This window comes from Medicago sativa, chromosome 3, assembly GCF_051527215.1.
Source record: "Medicago sativa cultivar Bolivia chromosome 3, Bolivia_mono, whole genome shotgun sequence".
Lineage (NCBI taxonomy): Eukaryota > Viridiplantae > Streptophyta > Magnoliopsida > Fabales > Fabaceae > Medicago > Medicago sativa.
Window position 1 is genome coordinate 80,733,068 of NC_140751.1, and position 20,847 is coordinate 80,753,914.

Genomic DNA, 20,847 nt, shown 5'->3' on the forward strand with positions numbered 1-20,847 from the left:
TTTTTATACAACATCATTTTATGGATTCTTAAAACACTATGTAAAAGATAGCGAAATATAACTAATATTAATATATTGGTAAAAAAAAAACTAGTTTTAATTTGATCAAAGCAATGCCAAACACCATGTCTCCACCAACTTTTCAAATATTTGACTGTTGAATATGAAATGTGATCTTGCCACCAAACATCCTTGCTGCTACTAGAACGAGGTTTTCTTTGTCCCTTTCAGAAACTTAAATTACGACAAGTGAATAAATATTGAAAAAAAATAATCATTTCAAATTAACTAAAAATAAAAATTAGGGTCAAATGCACTTTATCCCTCTAATTTTCAAGATTATTTGCATTTTATTAAACTCTTGAATTTAATTACCACCTTACACCTGTATATATAGTACCCAAATGACGTCCTCGTGAGTTTAGCTCAATTGATAAGTACAATGCATTATATATGCTAGGTTAGAGATTCAAATCCCAGCCACCACAAAAAAAAAATTACCCAAATGACAATACATCAAAAAAAATAGTACCCAAATGACAAAAGGGCATCATGGGACGTACAAAATCATGCAAACACAATCTTTAAAAAACATGCACAATTTTTGAAATTTAGTTAATATAGCTCAAGGTCATATACCTACTTCAAACAATTAACTAAAGCCAAACTTGTTTAGTTTATTCTTTTAAATTGTTGCTACAAATATCAATGCTGTCAAATTCAACCGGATTGCTATGCTTGCTTTCGAAACTTTTAGGAAGAACGGTAGAAAAAGAAAAAAGGTCATGAGACCGAAGGAGTTATTTTGGCTCCATAATGAAGACAAGACAAAAAAACACAGAAAATTTCCAGAAAAATCCATACCAATATAATTCTACTAAATCTAGATGGAATATAGTAACAAATTTCAAATCAACATCCAGCTAGCACTAAAACATTTTTAATTTAAACACAACTCTGATATATGAAACTGACAAATTAAAATCCAAATCCATTGTTTTGCTGAACATTCAACGAAACCAAGCATCTATTGTCTAATGGTTCTCTTCCATTGTCACTGACTGGGAGACCTACTGCGGGATGCTTCCCTGACATCACGGCTCGGACTTGGACTTCTGCTCTCGACTGAGCCTTTCACTGGACTCTGACTACGGCTTCTCACATCCCCGTTCTTGGGTGGAGAGCGTGAGTATGACCTCTCTCTGCTGTGTTGTGATCCTTCTCGACTGTGCCTTCTATCCTCAGGTGATACAGATCTACAAAACAGGCAATGTATGAAAAGCCTTATAATTAAAAAAAATAAATTAGCAAAGACTCCACCAATATCTTTTGACCGGAACAAACACATACATAATCAAAGTTCAACTAATCACACTGCACATCAGATTGTTTCGACCCAAACTAGAACCAACAGTATGTGCTAGTCCAGCTCTTTCTAAACATTTATATACCATTATTTTAAGTAAATACAAATATATGCAATAAAATGAATTATTATTAAGTGACCACTGGCCAATACCTTGAATATTCCCTTCGTTTAGGAGGAGGGGAATAATAGTCACGACTGCCGCGAGAGCGAGATCTGTGACGAGGTGGAGACCGGGAATAGCGGGGTGAACGAGAATAACGTGGGGGAGACCTCCTTCGATCAGAATGCCGACCGCTACTGAAACATAAACATTAAAAATAGATAATCAGAATTTCACCTCACCTCTTAGCTGAAACAAGCAGAAATTTATGCAACATTGCAATGAAGAAGCTTAAAACAGTATACTTATAAGTATTGGTAAATGATGATAATAAATAAGGAAAACAACAATCATTTAAACTTTGGATGAAACCCAGGACATTTTAATGTCTCGTCAAAACAATGACAAGACCCATAAAAATGACAAGACCCATAAACTGGCCTAGTGTAATTTACTTGCAGTAATCAATGGCTAAATTTCACTGGAAAAAAGGCCTTCATTACATTTCAAACAACAAATTCAGGCCGAGCTCATCGATGTTATTATAAATCATAGATTCAAACCGAGATCGGCGGGATTGTTTATATGCAAATAAGGGCAACCCGGTGCACTGAAGCTCCCGCATACGCAGGGTCCGGGAAGGGGTCCCACCATTTGGTGTATTGTACGCAGCCTTTCCCTGTTTTTACACAAGAGGCTGTTTCCAGGACTTGAACCCGTGACCTTACAGTCACATGACAACAACTTTACCAGTTGCGCCAAGGTTAACCCTCTGTTTATATGCAAATAGATTGGTAGATTTCATTGGGGGGTAAATTATTTTAGACTATGTATTTTATCTATCAAATATTTAATAAGTTCCGTGATCGATGGTGGTTTAAGTGATTATAAACAGCCTGAAATCCAAGGTTTGAACCCTACCTGTACCATTATAACGCAATAAAAGACAGCTACAAAAGTCAATCCCATCTCTTCCGAGGACCAAAATAGGGCCTTACTAGTATACCACACAATTATTGTTGAAATTCAAAGTGGAAACAATAGCATAAATAACCACTAAACTAATCTTATAATCCTAGACTATGTGTATTTACAGGAAACGGTTCCAAATGCAAGTATCCCATATTGATTCATTCAAAGTCAAATCCAAAATTGAAAAAGAAACGAAGAGGGAAATCTTACCTTCTCTCTCTGACCCTCATCTCAGTTGGCTTCTTTCTATTTTCCTCAGCAAAAACAACAGTTATCTCCCTACCAAGAAGAACTTGACCATCCATATGATATTTCGCATCAGCAGCATCCGCAGGATCCACAAATTGAATAAAACCAAAACCACGAGGTTGCCTGTAGAAAGCCGAATAAAACAGAAAACCCAACGAAAAAAGCATTAACACATGAAATAGACCAAAATCGAAACGAGACCCATATGCAGTGAGTAAAATTGGTGCTAAGAAGTTGGTGAAACAGTCCCAATAATATAAGATCAAATCAAGCAAGCAAGCAAGCACTATGCTGCTGACCTTTTGTGTGAAATTAAGATGAAATCTTCTTCAAGACTTGGAAGATCTTCATCTTCATTATCAATAACATCTTCTACTTACTTCATACATGTCTTCAAAACTCTAAATCACTGATAAACCTAATTTCTCACAATTATTAAAAAAAAAGCCCCAATAATATAACCCTAAATTTTGAAAGCATTCAATGAAAATTCAGAGCAGACGAAAACATAATTGAGTGAAATTGAAGATTGATTAGTACTAACCCAGTGTAATAATCTTTGGGGAGATAAATATCCTTAAGAGGACCAAAATGACCGAAAGGTCTACGGAGATCTTCAGGCCTACAGTCATGGCGAAGGTTACGAACAAGGAGACTGGTAGGTAGATCGCTTTGACGGGGAGCGTAACGCCGGCGAGGACTTGGACTTCTTCCTCCTCCGCCGCCTCTTCTGCTGTAACGCGGTGGTGGAGATGGACTGTAGCTTCTTCCTCTCATCTTCAGATGACAACGCCGGCGAGTGATCCTTTGCTTTGCTTCTAATTTTTATTTTCTTTCTCCTATGCTAGGGTTACCACCGATCAAAGTAAAGTAGTTGAATTACGGATCCGTTTAATGCTGCTCCGACCCGGCCCAATTATTATGTAAGTTGGCCCATTAACTTGCTTTCTTTTACCCAATTCAATAACCTGCTGAAGAAAATGCCGAAGGTTTGATATTATCTGTGAAAATAGGTTAGACCGATTTTTTAATTTTAATGAAAAATATTGGTATGTTAATTGTTATTTTAATTCTTATTATTTTTGTTTCGTAATCAGTTGGCAGCGACAACGCATAATATATGTAAAGTCCGGGGTTCAAACATTGATCACCACAAAAAAAATCCATAATTTTTTAGGAAATAGTCTTTGTGGCGTGCGTGGAAGATATTCGGTTTACACTAAAAGAAATTAGTCTCTTAGCGTGGAGGTTATCCGCTTTACGCTAAAAGAAATTGTTATTTTAATTTTTTTTCTTTCTTGTCAAACTTGAACCATAAACTTCATACCAGAACTTGAACCATAAACCTCCAATTCTTTAATCGTTAGCTCGAACCAATTGAGCTAACCAACTACGTAGGTCAGGCCAATTGACGGAGAATAACGATTTAGGTTGAAATTTTTTAAAAGTTTGTTTACTTAAAAATGTCTAACTTATAGCAATGAAAAAAAATCTTTTAAACGACCTTCTAAATATTTGATCAATGTCATAAAGATTTGACTAATTTTACGTTTATCGTCTAAAAACTTTGATTGAGATTAAATATTGTTAAATATTTTTAAATTTTATCTCTTCTTTTTATGTCAAATCTTAAGGATACATCTGATTCTCGAAAAGGTTAATAAGCAATGATAGAAAATTATGGAGTTAATAATATTCTTAGAATAGAATTTCATAGTATAATACAGCGTGTTGATTTATCGGTTGTTGATTTGTTTTACTCTACTGATTATCCCTTTAGATGACTCAAATCTAACATGCATTTTCTTTCAAAAGTTCAGTATACTAGCTCCATAGGGAGATAATGAATTTATTTCCTTTGAACAATATTACAATGGGATAGACCTTAAAAAATTGGTCAAAATTCATCTTGTACAATATATACATGAGTAATGGAAATGAATAAATAAGAATTACATACATGAATCGGTGGTAAAGAATGACAAAATTTCCTGATTTTCCTATTTACACAAAAGAATAAACTGATTTGGCATCCTATTCACTCATGACATAGGAATAATTTGTATCAGCAATGTCCTTTTGATGGCTCAACCTTGCCCAGTGTCTCTGAGACAGTACAAACCATTTCTTGGAGACAGAATAATTTATTCTAACTCAGTTCTCTTCCAGAATTCTGACATTTTCTTGTCTTAGGTGTATAGACTCACTCTCAATTTTAATCAAATTGGCCTTGTCTTTAATTGAGTCTTCAATAGTAGCCTATTCATCCTCCAAGCCACTCATGTTCCCAGTTAAGTCCTCTTCAGATGAGTGGATTCCATCATTAACCGGAGCCATCTGCATATAGCAAGCAGAACTTCCTTAGAATATGTTCTCACATTTTTTAAACAGATGCAAATTTCGAATCACTCAAAGATTTCTAAAGCCTTTAAATTATAATACCTTGACATTAGAAAGGTCCACGTTGTTCTCCTCCAAAAATGAAATAAATTCCTTAAAATTCTCTTCTGTCGGACGATAGTGACCACTGTGAGGCCAAACAGCCTGTGCAAACAAAAAAATCATTCTTAACTAACCACAACAAACAATCAGATAATAATTAATAACCACCGTGGTTTTAAATTGCGGCACACTATAGATGATTTTGTGGTCTCCGGCATTGTAACCATATTTTGTCGTAATATAAAGGTTTGCAGTTACCACAATTTAAAATCATGTTGGCCACTAATGGCAATAGGAATGAAGCAAATGAGTAATAAATTTACAAGCCTACCTTCAAAACACCATGTTCAACAACTAGTCTTCCAGCACAAGATGTGGCTCCTCCAGCAAGAAAACTAGAATGCTGAAATGAACCTTTCTTCTTTTTACCAACATATAAATTCTTAGATGTGCTAAGGACAAAAATCCACTTGCCACGTGAACCTTCTTTCGTAGTGTGAAGGAACTCTCCTGATTGCTTGTACAAGAATCTTCCATCGTCCACAACAACTTCATAAGCCAGTCTTCCCATCTGGAAAGTATGAAAATAATTAATGAAAATTTAAATCAAATATATCCCAAAAAAATAGGATGTTCACATAAATGGAGAGGGAAACTTACAGGACTAAGATATTTAATACATTGCTGTTGAAGTTTAGCTCTAGGGCACTTCTCAAGATTTATTTCCTTTCCTTCTCCTATATCTAGCCTACAATTTCAAAGAGTAAGATTAATTTCATGAATCATAACCTTGGTAATTCTACATTCATTTATGTATGCATAATGAATAATATAGTTTGCAAAGAATGTTACCAATAGAAAAAGGGTTCTCTGCTCTTAGACTTGAGCCATTTATCATAATAAAAATGTAGGTTATGTCCATATCGATGCTGTGGATCAATCTGTTTCACAAGCATTTAAAGCATTTCAGTAAATAATGATTGATATGAATGAAGACATATAAACTTACAGCTATATAAAGAAATAGTATGATCAAGTGTTTGACTTACTGCTTCAAGCCAATGCAGCAAAGCAAGTTTCCTAGCTTTAACATCTTTTGATAAACCTTTACCAACTTTAGCAGCTCTTGTTCTAGCTCTAGACCAACGCGAAATGGCAGTTTCGTGTTTCTCAATGTCAAAGAACGATATAGAGCTGCGTTTTAGCTCAGCAAAATCTAAAAGCTTCCACCTATATATGATTAAAACAAAAGATGAAATTAAAACACATGAAATTTGTGTACAATTGAAGTTGTCAATATTAAGTAGATATATATACCAGCTTTGGTTGATAAGAATTGCATAATCTGCTAGCTTTCTTATTGTGTGAAAGCTCTTGTATACTTTTTGTAATTTAAGTTCGGTCATGTATGTGTGAAGAATAAAATCAGGTAGGTGGTGATTGTTAAGCACTTAATTATAGTTACACCCTGGAACTTAATTTATATATAGAAGAGCATGGATGAAAGTGAAGGTGAAATTGGGAGAGAAAGAGAGTCAGATAGTTGACAGAGAAAGACAGCGTTCCCTTTTCTCAACCACACGGGGTGTTGACTTTCTGACTATAACATAACACCAAGAATTTAGGAGGAGGATTCCTTTGTACGCATGACATGACATAACCAACAAATTACAAATATTTAAAGTCTTAATTTGTTTTGTTCACATAGGCTCCCTCCATCGGTAATTATATTCGAGATATTGTCGAGTACTAAATGTATACACCTCTCTAATTTTGAACTCAAACTTTAATTCGTTGAGTTGGTGGACCTTATTCTCTTTTGTTAGTCTCAACTCTCGTTACTTTAAGTCTGTTTTTTGGTGGTGGTCGGGGGGTTTGAACTCCGGACCTTAAATATATTATGCATTATTTCTATCAACTGAGCTAAACTCACGAGGACTTTTAAGTCTCTGTTTATTAGTAATTTATTAAGTCAGGTTTTTGAATGATTGGTTAGATTATTATTCTCGTTAGGAGTCTTGCAAACTTTTAGGGACAACGATATTGACTCGATGAAAATTGATTAACCATTGTTGTCATTGCTTATGTCATCTAAGAAATTTCTAGCTATTAGTAATCTCGTTCCTCCGCGTAAGTACTTACGTTAGCTTATGCACCAAGCTTTTTACTTGACAACCACACCAAACATATATAATCTGATCAATTCATCTTATAAATTTTAGTATTGTTTTAAATTTCATGTAAGCGTATGCAGCAAGACATACCGGTGACTTTTTAAACAGTACACTAATTTACAATTTCTGGCCACAACGAATGTTTCCTGCTTGCTATATCAATGTTACCCTCTTATATTAAAATTAAACTTCTCTCCCCATAATAATTTAATATTTTTTATTTCACAACTTATATTTTTAGTTGTTTTACGAAAGAGTCCTTATACATGGACTACCTTAGATGACATACACCCTTTAACACTCACACAATTGTGTCCTGTAGCATAAACATCCTTATTTATTAATTTTGTTACGTCTGCAGCAACTTAACATAATTTTTTCCCGCTCATTTGCTTTATTAGGTTTGCAATTATTTAACCTAACAAATTTCATCTAAAAAAATGCATTGCACACCAATTTCATTCCTATCCTCTTGTTTTTTTTTTTTAAGAATATATTTTCTACCATATCAATGGTCATGTATGATCCTTCTATTTTATACTCTTTTTTTTTTGTCAAGAATTTTACACTTTTTATTTTTGATTTTTTTTAATTTCATTCATTTTGTTTTTGACATCCTTATTTATTAACAACAACTTAACCTAATTTTTTCCCGCTCATTTGCTTTATTAGGTTTGCAATTATTTATCCTAAAAAATTTCATCTAAAAAAATGCATTGCACACCAATTTCATTCCTATCCTCTTGCCTTTTTTTTTTGAAGAAAATATTTTCTACCATGTCAATGATCACGTATGATCCTTTTATTTTATACTCTTTTTTTGTCAAGAATTTACACTTTTTTTTTTGGATTTTTTTTTTAATTTCATGCCTTTTATTTTGACATCCTTATTTATTAATTTTGTTACGTCTGCATCAACTTAAATCTAATTTTTTTCCCGCTCATTTGCTTGAAATTCCATCTAAAAAAATGTATTGCCCACCAATTTCATTCCTATCCGCTTGCCTTTTTTTTGAAGAAAATATTTTCTACCATATCAATGATCACGTATGATCCTTCTATTTTATATTTTTTTTTTGTCAAGAATTTTACACTTTTTTTTTGGGATTTTTTTTAATTTCATGCCTTTTTTTACATCCTTATTTATTAATTTTGTTACGTCTGCAGCAACTTAACCTAATTTTTTTCTGCTCATTTGTTTTATTAGGTTTGCAATTATTTAACCTAACAAACTAGAATCATGACCCGTGTTGACACACGGGTCTTATTTTCATGTAGAAACTCACAAAGTTACATAAGCCAATGTTATACGATAGCAGAATAAGTCATAATAATTATAACAATAAGTCGTAAAACATAGAGAGTACAAAATTTATGATACATTTCAAGCCATGAATCATAGGAATAGAAGAACTTTAATTCTGTTAAATAACAGAAATTACACAACCTAGGGAAAATTGTCAGGCATAAATAATTAACAATGAAGAAGTTTAATTTCGGTCAATCCTTCCAGGTACACAATTTAGGATACATTGCAAAAAACTTCGTGATAAACTACATTAGAAGTTACATCAGTGTCTTCACCACCAGCATTAGATATTAATATCTTCAAACATTCTCTTGAAGTAGCCCTTGACAAAGCCACGTACAATTGACCATGAGAGAAGATAGGCGATGACAAATATACACCAACATGTTTCAAAGATTGACATTGGCTTTTGTTTATAGTCATTCCAAAAGAAACGGTAAGCGGAAATTGCTTTCGTTGAAACTTGAAAGGAATTCTAGTATCAAACGATATCAAAGATATTCTTGGAATAAAAGAAAATTTCAACCATGTGGTTTTAATGCTAACCAATATACAATTGATTGTGTCTTATTTTATTTCCATTATACAATTTTGTACGTAATTCACGGGTCTAATTTGGGATGGCAAGTAATACAGCAATCATGCGTTATTCTATTTCAGAAATTAAAATTATATGCAATCGTGTTATAAATCGCAATTACTATAACCTGTAATGAAATGACTTTATGGCGTGTATTAAAGGTGAGGCGGTCAAGCGTCTACATATTTTTTTTTTAACTTGCAACTGGTACTATTTTTTTTTAATATGCAACTGTGTGGCCTTTTTTTTTTAAAAGAAATTTTCAACCGTGTGGTTTTAATGCTAGTTAATGTACAATTGATTGTGTGTTATTTTATTTCCATTATGCAAACCGTGTGGTTTTCTTTTAATATGCAAAAGGTGCTGTTTTTTTTTAATATGCAACCGTGTGGTTTTAATGCTAATCAATATACAATTGATTGTGTCTTATTTTATTTCCATTATACAATTTTGTATGTAATTCACGGGTCTAATCTGAGATGACAATTAATACACCCTTTCTTTCATTTCAAGTAGGCCACTTTTTCCGGACAACAATCATGTGTTATTCTATTTTAAAAATTAAAATTATATGCAATCATGTTATAAATGGCAGTTACTACAACATGTAATGAAATGACTTTATGGCGTGTATTAAAGGTGAGGAGGTCAAGCGTCGACATAATTTTTTTTTAACTTGCAAACGGTGCTGTTTTTTTAATATGCAACCGTGTGGCCTTTTTTTTTAAATTTTTTTCCTTCAACCGTGTGGTTTTAATGCTAGTTAATGTACAATTGATTGGGTGTTATTTTATTTCCATTATGCAAACCGTGTGGTTTTCTTTTAATATGCAAAAGGTGTTGTTATTTTTAATAAGCAACAGTGCGGCCTCTTTTGTTTTTAAAAGAAATTTTCAACCGTGTGGTTTTAATGCTAATCAATATACAATTGATTGTGTCTTATTTTATTTCCATTATACAATTTCGTACGTAATTCACGGGTCTAATTTGGGATGGCAATTAATACATCAATCATGTGTTATTCTATTTCAAAAATTAAAATTATATGCAATCGTGTTATAAATGGCAGTTACTACAAACTGTAATGAAATGACTTTATGGCGTGTATTAAAGGTGAGGAGGTCAACCGTCGACATAAATGCTTTTAAAATGAGCGGGAAAATGCTATCTTTAGGGTTAAGGTTAGGGTTAGCTTGACCTGACATGCTTTAGTAAGTAAGATTCCATCTAAAAAAAATGCATTGCACACCAATTTCATTCCTATCCGCTTGCCTTTTTTTTTGAAGAAAATATTTTCTACTATATCAATGATCACGTATGATTCTTCTATTTTATACTTTTTTTTTGTCAAGAATTTTACACTTTTTTTTTGGATTTTTTTTAATTTCATGCCTTTTGTTTTTGACATCCTTATTTATTAATTTTGTTACGTCTGCAGCAACTTAACCTAATTTTTTCTCGCTCATTTGCTTTATTAGGTTTGCAATTATTTAACCTAACAAATTCCATCTAAAAAAATGCATTGCACACCAATTTCATTCCTATCCTCTTGCCTTTTTTTTGAAGAATATATTTTCTTCCATATCAATGATCTTACGGGTTAAAAATTATTTATTGGTCTCTATTATAGTCGAGACCAACCCGTGCGACGCACGGGTCAAAAGTCTAGTTGAAAGAAAAGATGAGAGGGGGCGATGATAATGTAAAATTACTAAAATACTCCTGACATATGAGGTGTACATAAAAAGTGTATAAAAAAGGTGTCTACCTATCTTTTTCTTTTGCGAAACAATGACCATCCGTTAAAAAATAATAATTAAACAGTGGCCATGAGTTTGTCCCTCCTGCTCTGTCATCCACATCTGTTTACGGTATGTGTCTCATTTTCATTTTCTTAATTTTTTGGTAAATCAAGGTATCATCCACTTTCTTTATACGACACTCATTTACAAAATGTATAATTCATATTAATTTCAGTCGATAAAAGACTGAATGTCAACAAAATTTTTTATTTTTTTGGGTTAAATATGTTTTTGGTCTCTATAAAATTGGGACCTTTTAAGTTTAGTCCTTACTTAATTTTAATAGTTCTTTTAGTCCCTAAAAATAATTTCTACACTCAGTATTAGTCCCTCCTCAATTCAAATTTGTTTAATTTATGCTTAAACTCTTGATTTTTTGAACAATTTTTTGCAGACGTATTAAGAACATTAAAAAATTATCGCAAAATTTGATTTCTACGTCCAGATTTTGTTAATTTTATCTTTAACTTTTGCTGTTTTAAAAAATTCATATTTAATTCGTTTCATGTTAAAAAATTCTAAATTTTAGTAAAGACAGATACTACCCACACCCCAAATAATCCAAGTTACACCCCAAAATTACTAATATAACCTTTATTCATGTTCACATGTATACGTAAATTCAGTTTACATAGTGTAAGTAAACTCAGTTTACGTAGTGTATGTAAATTCAATTTACGTAGTTTATGTAAATTCAGTTTACATGAGTTAAGTAAACTGAGTTTACATACACTACGTAAACTGAGTTTACATACACTATGTAAACTGAATTTACATAAGTAAGTTAAGACTGAGTTTTTAGTTCATGTAAATTGAGTTTACATAGTTTATGTAAACTGAGTTTACATACACCAAGTAAACTGAGTTTAGGTGTATGTTATTCATTTTTAGAATATGTAAGTAAACTAAATTCACGTGAGACCTATATGTAAACTTAAATTATGTTACCCTTCTACGTAAACTTAAATCAAACAAATCGATGTCGATAGACAAAAGTGAAATTAACTACAACTATAAACATCCATGGTAAAATTAACAACATCGAATAAATCATAGAGCAAACGATAAATAAAAACTCGAAGAAATTTATGAAATTCACTTACTTGTATTAATCGAGTACGTATCAATGGAAGAGAAGTTGATTCAATTGACGATTTTAGTAGGTATTGATTGCATATCCATGGTGGTTTGTGGGTGAAAAAGGGGTGATGGTTCAGAATGATAATAAAAGAAGGGTTTTTAGAAATTTAGATGAAGAGGGCAATTTTGGTATTATTGTAAAAATTTTAATAAATTTGGGTGTAACTATGATTATATGGGGTGAAACTAGAAAAAGTCTATTCTAAACTTGTCTCAAAAATATCGTACAAAAATTTAAGAGTTTAAGGATAATTAAACAAACTTTGTTGTAACAGGGGCTAAAATTAAAAGTAATTTTTTTTGTAGGAACTAAAAAACCTATTAAAATTAATTAATGACTAAACTTAGAAGTTTCCAATTTTATAGGGACCAAAAACATATTTAACTTTTTTTTTTTTCTTTTCAAATAACTTATCATAAAACAAATGTAAGTGAAACATCAAAAGTACCAACTCTGTGTCCATCATAAAAGTTTGTATACATCAGGGAAAATGAAAGAAAGATACTTTTTGACATTGTAGGAGCATTAGACTGCTTTATGCACTTTACAGCCAAGGGTGGCCCAATTTCATTTTTCCCTTTCCACACGTGACGGTGCTCACAGGTTGTTGCGTTGATATTCACTCTTGAATTTTGCTCTCCACCCAGCATAAATCACTCGCACCCTGCAGCATTGCCATTTTTACCCCAGCGCAAGTTAAGTCACACTGCACACTTTAACTTGCGCAAGTTATATATTATGCGTGACTTAACATGCGCTGCGTGAGTTAACTTGTACAGCGTTAGTTAAGTCATATATCAGCAACACAGAAACATATTTCCCTCAATTGTCCAACTTCCCAACTTCGAAATTTTTCCCCTCATATCCGATTTTCATCATTCTTGCGCCATTCAAAGTCAATTTCTCCCACATTATCAAGTAAGTGATGATTACCCTACTTAATTGCATTTAACTTGTAGAAATTTTAGTTTTTTTTGAAGAAATATGACATTTTTAGGTTTTTATAAATTTGACTTGCATGTTAGTTTTGATGATTGTTAGTGACAAATTAACTTAGGAATTGTTGTTTAGAAGTTGTTTAGAGTAGAATGTGGTAGTTTATGGACGAGTTGGACAGCTGGTCATGGGGTGGGATGAGACTTGCTTTCCTTTATGAGCAGCTATCTCTTACCTCCGACTCATCTGTGGCCTCCATTGGTGGTTACATGACATTGCTTGTGGTAATATTTGTTTTTCTTCTTTTTACTTATTGGATCGTAAATGTTTAGTTGTTTATATAATTCTTGCAGTGATATAAATATTTGTTTCTTTGTGTTTGCAGGGATGGACTTTGGCGCACTTCTCGAACATCATTCCGAGGATTGATGAGCTGCCATCGATTCGATGGACCTTTCTCATGTCACCTGGAGGCCGTACGAGAGACGACGACACATCACGCCCTTTCAGGATATATGCCGGTACTCTGGATGGATCATGGCCGGCAGCGACAGGATGGTTCGTCACTTGCCAGAGCGGATTCTTAGACAGTACGGGTATGTCCAGAGAATTCCCAGGCCTTCTACACACATTGAGCTTCTTGCGGCGGATGACGTGGCCCAGGCCTTCACGGAGTTTGCTCTACATGTTCTCAGCCATCAGCAGAGGGGTCATTCGGTTCCAGATAACGAGCTGTGGTTTCATACTATGGGGTACATGAAATGGTTCGTTAGAGTATCACATCCTATTGTGAACCCCCTGCGACCATTCCTGACTACGCAGTTGATGCCCCTCCTCGTCTTGTCCCTCCTTATGAGGAGGTTCTTGTTGAGCATCAGTGGGTCAGACATCCTCCCGACCCATACCAGATCATCAGCAACATCAGAGCTAGAGTGGATAGTGCAATTGGGCATCCAGATGTGTTTGGTAATCCAGAGGTTCTTCGCATCATGTAGGGCATACAGTCTGAGTGGAGCATGCTGGAGCAGGTGCCGACTCCGCGGAGGAGGAGTAGGAGTCCACGGGATGAACCAGCATGACTTGTGTAGTTTTTTTTTTTGTTTGACATTTTGTTGGATTTGGGTGTAATCCTATCACACTTGCGCTTTTTAGCGTTTTTATGACATTATGCGTTATTTTATTCCGTTGTTTTATTATGTTATTTTTTCGTAATATAATTATGAGTTAATGCTTGATTGAATGAATGCTTGAATGAATGATGAAAAATGTATGCTTGAATGAATGTATGAAAGAAGGACTGAAAAAATAGGGAAATAGAGGTTTCTGCCTCTTCTGGTTGTATGCACAGAGTGTGCGTGAGTTAACTCACGCAGTGTTCACGCATGTGCTACTGGCTGCGTGAGTTAACTCACGCAGTGTTAATGGCTGCGCAAGTTACTGACGCAGTGTTTAACACTTGCGTTACTTAAGTTGCGCAACGCATGTTAACTAACGCATACATTTACACTTGCGTTAGTTAACATGCGCAAGGGTAAATATGGAAGGGTTGTAGGGTGCGAGCAAAATGTGCTGGGTGGAGAGCAAAATTCTTCACTCTTTAGATCCTCGCGTTGCTCTAAAGTCCCCCAGTTTCTATTGAAAGCTACTCCAATAGTGTGGTTTTTACTCTTCTTTCTTACACCCTCCGTTTCAAAATGAGTGTTGTTTTAGCCAAAAAAAATTGTTTCAAAATGAATGTCACTTTGAGTTTCCAATGCAATAATAACTTTTTAATTTCAATTGTACCCTCCAATTAATACTCTGCACACTACTTCCAAAGTATTACTTTTAAAACTAACCAATAGTTTATAAGGATAATTTGGTAAAATAATCATTCTCTTTCTTTTAATCATTGCATTTCTTAATATGTGTGTAAACACCTAAAACGACACTCATTTTGAAACGGATGGAGTACTTCTGAAAATAGCCTATCATAAGCCATCTTTCGATAAGTCATTTTGTCTATTTTGACCAATACGGGGCCTTAAAAGCAACCATCTATTTCCTTTCACTTGGATTCACAAATATTTTGTGTTGACCAATATGGTGAAGAATAAGAAGAATACTAGTATGGTTGTAATGGATAAACGAGGGGAAAATGAGGGTAAACAAATGGGGGAAATGAATAAACTAGCTTATCCAAAAAAATCCCGCAAATTTAGCCCCATTATGGTGTGGCATAATTTACCCTAAATGTGTCTCTAACAAGGTTAATTTAGTAATAACTAGACCAACGACATGTGCTGCCGCACGGGTCATATATAGTTTAGTATATTACTTGCAATTCATTATAATATTAGATGCGAAATATTAGAAACACCGTGTCAAAGAACTCATGAGTACGTTTCTATCTTAATGTGTTTTTTTAAATAAGTTTTTCCTTGTCCGTAATTTATTTTTTAAATAAGCTTTTTCCTAGATCGTCGACCCATGTTGTCGAACAGGTGAAATATTTGTTAGATTTATTATTTTTTATTTTTCAGTCAACTTGATAGTTCCTCTAAATCAATTGGTGCACCAAAAATAAACCAACTAACGAAAAAGTTAAGTGTGAAGAAGTTTGATCTTTTAAGATCTCCGGATGATATGTCTTTTATTGATTCACTCCCAATGCTAATTCTAGCGCCCAACCACAAAACCCTTTTTCATGAAAAAATCACTGGCTAAAGAGCAATCATGTTGGCTTCAGCTGCACCATGTTGGCTATAGATTACACGACTATAAATTCCAAAAGTATTGAAAATATAATCCAAATATTATCTGTAATATTTCCATTGCCTTTCGAAACACCAACATTAATATCATGTTACAAAGGTTAGATGACGCTAGGAAGCAAGTTGTCTTTTAAAAAACCACAACAATTATAATATTATGATTATGATATGATTTTAGGTAAAATTACTTGATACACTTGATAGGTATTTTATGATTATAATATTATGATTATGATTATGATATGACAATTTGATGTATTTCAAGAATGTCTGCGTTGATATGTTGTAATTGAAGTATTGAATGAATTGAAAATTGTAATATTTAAGTTTTTAATCAACAAATTGTTAATTTAGAATCTTAAAAAAAATCTCAAGAATTTGTTAACAACAAGATAACTTGACGTAAGTCAGATATCTCGAGCACAAAAAAGCGGCAAACTCTCTAGCTTCTCCTCGACACTTCTCGTGTGAGGAAAGTAAAGTCATTTGATTATATATAATTTCATTTTAGCTCTAAAAAAAAATTAATTTGATTATATATAATTTTATTTTAACTCTAAAAAAAAACTAAAAGAGATGTGTGTCATCTCAAATAAACGTGGGGGAATGTAGTCATTCAATAGGAGATCGAAAAGCAATGGCAGAAAGCCAGAAACCCACGAAAAGTGGTAAATTAAACATATAATAATGATATAGTAACGCGTGTTTGACCTTTTGGCTCCGTTTTCACTTTTGGTTTCGAGCATTGTGTTATGTGTTGACAGAAAGAAAAGAAAAACAATGCATGACTTTTTTTATTTGGTTTTGTTTTTGGTATTGGAGGGAAAATCATAGGAACAGAGATGACATTGACATAAAAGTCTCATTTTCACATGTACTCCAGTGTTGGACAAAAGAAAAGGACAACCTCAACTCAACTGAAGCTGCCATACCTATTCTTGGTACCCCCTTTTCCGCTACACTGTTCCTTCCTCTCTTTCTTTGGATTAGAAACTATGAAGCTTCAAAAATGGCTCACCAGTGCGTTATTGCTCACTCTTGCTACTGTAAACAATGTATTAGGTAATTTATGCCACACTCCTTTGTCAATCTCAATTATTCTGTTCATTTTTGCTTTGAGTTGAAAAAACTATTATTATTACCATGTTCAGCGTTATACTATGTTCTTTTTTTTTGGTTTCATTATACCATGGTTTTTCATTTGTAAAGATCGGGTTATGTGTTATCAGTTAACTTTTATTCGCAGTTACAGATATTTCTAAACCATTTTTTTAGTCAAAATACAATGTTTGATAGTAGCCATGTATTCTTGTAATCTTTTCTTCATACTATGAGCATAATCGATGAAGCACGGATACGGACACGGACACTCTGACACCGCTAATAATTTGAGAAAATCACATAATTCGGTGTAATTATATGTGTCGGTGTCGGACACAACACATGTCCTACACCAGGACACAAGAAGTGTCCGTGCTTCATAGGAGCATATGCTACTTTATTATTTAACTTCATAGTTAGAATTTTAAAGAATAACATCCTGGACATTTTTCTAACGAAGTAGTTGGTTTTGAAACTTAATAATAATTGAGTTAGAGTGTTGCAAGGAATATTTTTCCAGTTGATATTAGATCACATTATTTATCATGTATGATGTAGGTGCATTTGTGGGGGTAAACATTGGCACTCATGTTACTGATCTACCATCAGCTTCAAATATTGTTGCTATTCTAAAATCTCATCAAATTACTCATGTGCGTCTCTATGATGCTAATGCTCACATGCTACAAGCCCTATCAAACACCGGCGTTGAAGTCCTTGTTGGCGTCACCGACGAAGAAATATTGAGAATTGGAGAATCTCCATCAGTGGCTGCAACATGGATTAGCAAAAACGTAGCTGCTTACATGCCTCACACAAATATCACAACAATAGCAGTTGGAAGTGAGGTTCTAACTTCAATCCCAAATGTTGCTCGTGTTCTTGTTCCTGCCATGAATCATCTTCACAGTGCCTTAGTTGCTTCAAACCTTCATTTCCGCGTCAAAGTTTCGACGCCTCAGTCCATGGATTTAATCCCTAAGCCTTTTCCTCCTTCTACAGCCACTTTTAACTCATCATGGAACTCAACAATTCACCAAGTCCTCCAGTTTTTGAAGAACACAAACTCTTCTTATATGTTAAATGCTCACCCTTATTATGGATATACTAAAGGAGACGGCATTTTTCCAATTGAATATGCTTTACTTCGATCCCTTCCTTCAACAAAGAAAATTGTTGATCCGAACACATTATTCCGTTATGACAGTATGTTTGATGCTATGGTGGATGCTACTTATTATTCAATACAAGCATTAAATTTCAATGATATACGGATCATTGTCACAGAAACTGGTTGGCCACATTTAGGTGGACCTAACGAACCGGACGCTAGTTTAGAAAATGCTGAGACCTACAATAATAATTTGATTAGGAGAGTACTTAATGATTCAGGTTCTCCTAGTCAACCGATGATGGCTATTAATACCTACTTATATGAATTGTTTGATGAAGATAAGAGAATAGGACCTATATCTGAAAGACATTGGGGACTTTTTTACACTACTAATGGAAGTAGTGTTTACCCTTTGAGTTTTAGTTCTTCTAACAAGATTTTCGGAAATTCTTCGAAGTCTTTTTGTGTGGCTAAAGATGGCGCGGACGCTGAAAAGATGGAAGCTGGTTTGGACTGGGCTTGCGGAGAAGGCCGGGCAAACTGTGCAGCTATTCAAGCTGGGAGACCTTGCTATTTCCCCAATGATGTGAAAAGCCATGCCTCTTATGCTTATAATGATTATTATCAAAAAATGAATAGTGTGGGAGGAACATGTGACTTTGATGATACAGCTATGATAACTACCGAGGATCCAAGTAAGTTAACGCTGTTAGAATTAGTTGCAGTTGGTTATAAGTAATTACTTGTTGGTTTAGTATTAATTGCAAGTTACTTGAAAAAAATGGTGTTTAGGATTGCTGTATAGTGTATCCTACACTCAACAAGTAGCTTCTTTTAGGATTGTTATAAAGTAATTTTGATGATACAGCTATGTACTTTTATTTTAGTAAAATTTGTTAGCTTATTTAGGATTGTTATATAGTGTATTACACTCAACAAGTAGCTTCTTATAATCTGTTTTAATTCAAATCTTTCTGTATGTCACTTTTGTAACATATCAACTCATTCCTTTATAATGTCATATAACCACATGCTTTTCAAATTATTCTATACACCATTGCATAATTTAGAGGACTTGCTCTTGCGAAGCCAGAAATTCGCACCCAAAAGTGACGTAATTTTCAACCGTTAATGAGCTATGAAGCACTGACACAACACAGACTGGAACACAACATTGACACCGGTAATGATTTGAGAAAATGACATTAATGAGCTATGAAGCACAAACACGAACACAACATTGACACGTTAACACCGGTTATGATTTGAGAAAATGACAAAACTGAATGTAACCTTATGTGTCGGTGTTGTGTCGGTCTGTCAAAAATTGACACGTGTCAGACATTGGGCACACCTTCGATCAGAAGTGTCGGTGCTACAAAGTTAGTGAGCAAACATTTAATCTGAATATTTCATGGTTTTTCAAGGTCCCAGTTCACCTTTTTTTGTGATTATCACTAAAATGTTTGTTTGTGAATAATGACATGCCTATATTGAAGATTTGTATAGAGAATAAAGCAACTAATAATGAGTACTTTGTTATACAGGTCATGGATCATGTGTATATGCAGGAAGGTAAGAATGTGACTCTTTTGTACATCCATTATAATGAATTAGAGTTACAAGTAAACTTTTACATTGTTATATAAAACTAATATTGGTATTGAATATTTTCATATCAGTTCTAACTTGAGCACGGGTGGTGATGGGAGCTTTTCTTCTATTGCATTTGGACCTGTAAGTCCTATTGGTGCTGGATTGAAGTTGCAACTGTCTAACCTTCACTATGCATTCTCTTCTACTAGTCTACTTTTGGCTCTGATGTTGTAATGACCCGAAAAATGATGCCTTTTTAGCTTGCAATTGCAATTCAATGGTCATTGGAATGTAGTTTTCATTGAGTTTTATATTTTCTTTTTAAAGGTTTTCTGTTAGTTTGGTTCTTCAGATTTGTGTTCCATCTTGTATGGTGTATTTGGGGTCAATGTAATTTACACTCTCAAGATAGGTACTTGCAAAAATTTAGTGCTTTAGAACTTAGCAGTAGAAGACAACAAACGAGGTATCACGGTTTTGCTTATCTTTTTGAGCGAATAGATTTATTAGGGTTAAATATGTTTTTGGTCCCTATAAAATGACAACCTTCTAAGTTTAGTCCTTACTTAATTTTAATAGCTTTTTTAATCCCTACAAAAAAAATTTACTTATAATTTTAGTCCCTGCGAAAATAAATTTTGTTTAATTATCCTTAAACTCTTAAATTTTTTAACGATTCTTTTTATACAAGTTTAGAACACTATGAAATGTTCATTTACTAAAATCTATAATTTTTTAACAGGAAATAAATTAAATATGAATTTTTTAAAACGACAAAAGTTTAAGATATAAGCAACAAAAATATGGATGTAGAAATCAAATTTTTACGATATTTTTTTCGGAGGACCTTTTAATAACGTTTTTAACACGCCTGTAAAAAATTGTTGAAAAACTTAAGAGTTTAAGCATAAATTAAACAAATTTGGATTGAGTAAGGACTAATATTGAGTGCAGAAATTTTTTGTAGGGATTAAAAATGCTATTAAAATTAAGTAAGGACTAAACTTACAAGGTCGCAATTTTGTAGGGACCAAAAACATAATTAACCCGATTTATTATGCAGTATTTGACATGCATTCTAAAAAAATTAGCTTAAGTGATCAATGTTATCCCCTTTCTTTTGGAATGAATCATTGTTAGCACCTGTTCTCTAACAGAGTGGAATAACCAGTCAAGCTCAATACAAGGCTTTTATTTGATAAAATAATA

At 33.6% G+C, this 20,847-nt stretch overlaps 3 protein-coding genes across 4 annotated transcripts; 1 reads left to right on the forward strand and 2 right to left on the reverse strand.

Annotated features, from left to right (window-relative positions):
* Window positions 1–845: 845 nt before the first annotated feature.
* Window positions 846–3,533, reverse strand: SCL33 (SC35-like splicing factor 33). 2 transcript variants are annotated; one of them, XM_085754475.1, is made up of 4 exons: window positions 3,235–3,533; window positions 2,652–2,813; window positions 1,520–1,663; window positions 846–1,256 (listed from the first exon to the last, which is right to left on the reverse strand). In XM_085754475.1, the coding sequence occupies exons 1-4, from the start codon at window positions 3,465–3,467 to the stop codon at window positions 1,055–1,057; spliced, it is 741 nt and encodes a 246-aa protein (XP_085610601.1). In that variant the 5' UTR covers window positions 3,468–3,533; the 3' UTR covers window positions 846–1,054. The 2 variants fall into 2 exon arrangements, with proteins under 2 accessions (XP_085610601.1, XP_085610600.1); XM_085754474.1 differs by having other exon boundaries at window positions 1,520–1,666.
* Window positions 3,534–4,505: 972 nt separating this feature from the next.
* On the reverse strand, window positions 4,506–6,668 carry LOC146940754 (IQ domain-containing protein IQM2-like). The gene is made up of 7 exons (XM_085754465.1): window positions 6,450–6,668; window positions 6,182–6,362; window positions 5,985–6,073; window positions 5,793–5,880; window positions 5,464–5,703; window positions 5,133–5,234; window positions 4,506–5,027 (listed from the first exon to the last, which is right to left on the reverse strand). The coding sequence occupies exons 1-7, from the start codon at window positions 6,536–6,538 to the stop codon at window positions 4,950–4,952; spliced, it is 867 nt and encodes a 288-aa protein (XP_085610591.1). The 5' UTR covers window positions 6,539–6,668; the 3' UTR covers window positions 4,506–4,949.
* A 10,043-nt stretch (window positions 6,669–16,711) lies between these two features.
* On the forward strand, window positions 16,712–20,100 carry LOC146940755 (glucan endo-1,3-beta-glucosidase 4-like). The gene is made up of 4 exons (XM_085754476.1): window positions 16,712–16,889; window positions 17,487–18,737; window positions 19,590–19,617; window positions 19,725–20,100. The coding sequence occupies exons 1-4, from the start codon at window positions 16,823–16,825 to the stop codon at window positions 19,870–19,872; spliced, it is 1,494 nt and encodes a 497-aa protein (XP_085610602.1). The 5' UTR covers window positions 16,712–16,822; the 3' UTR covers window positions 19,873–20,100.
* The last annotated feature ends 747 nt before the right edge of the window (window positions 20,101–20,847 follow it).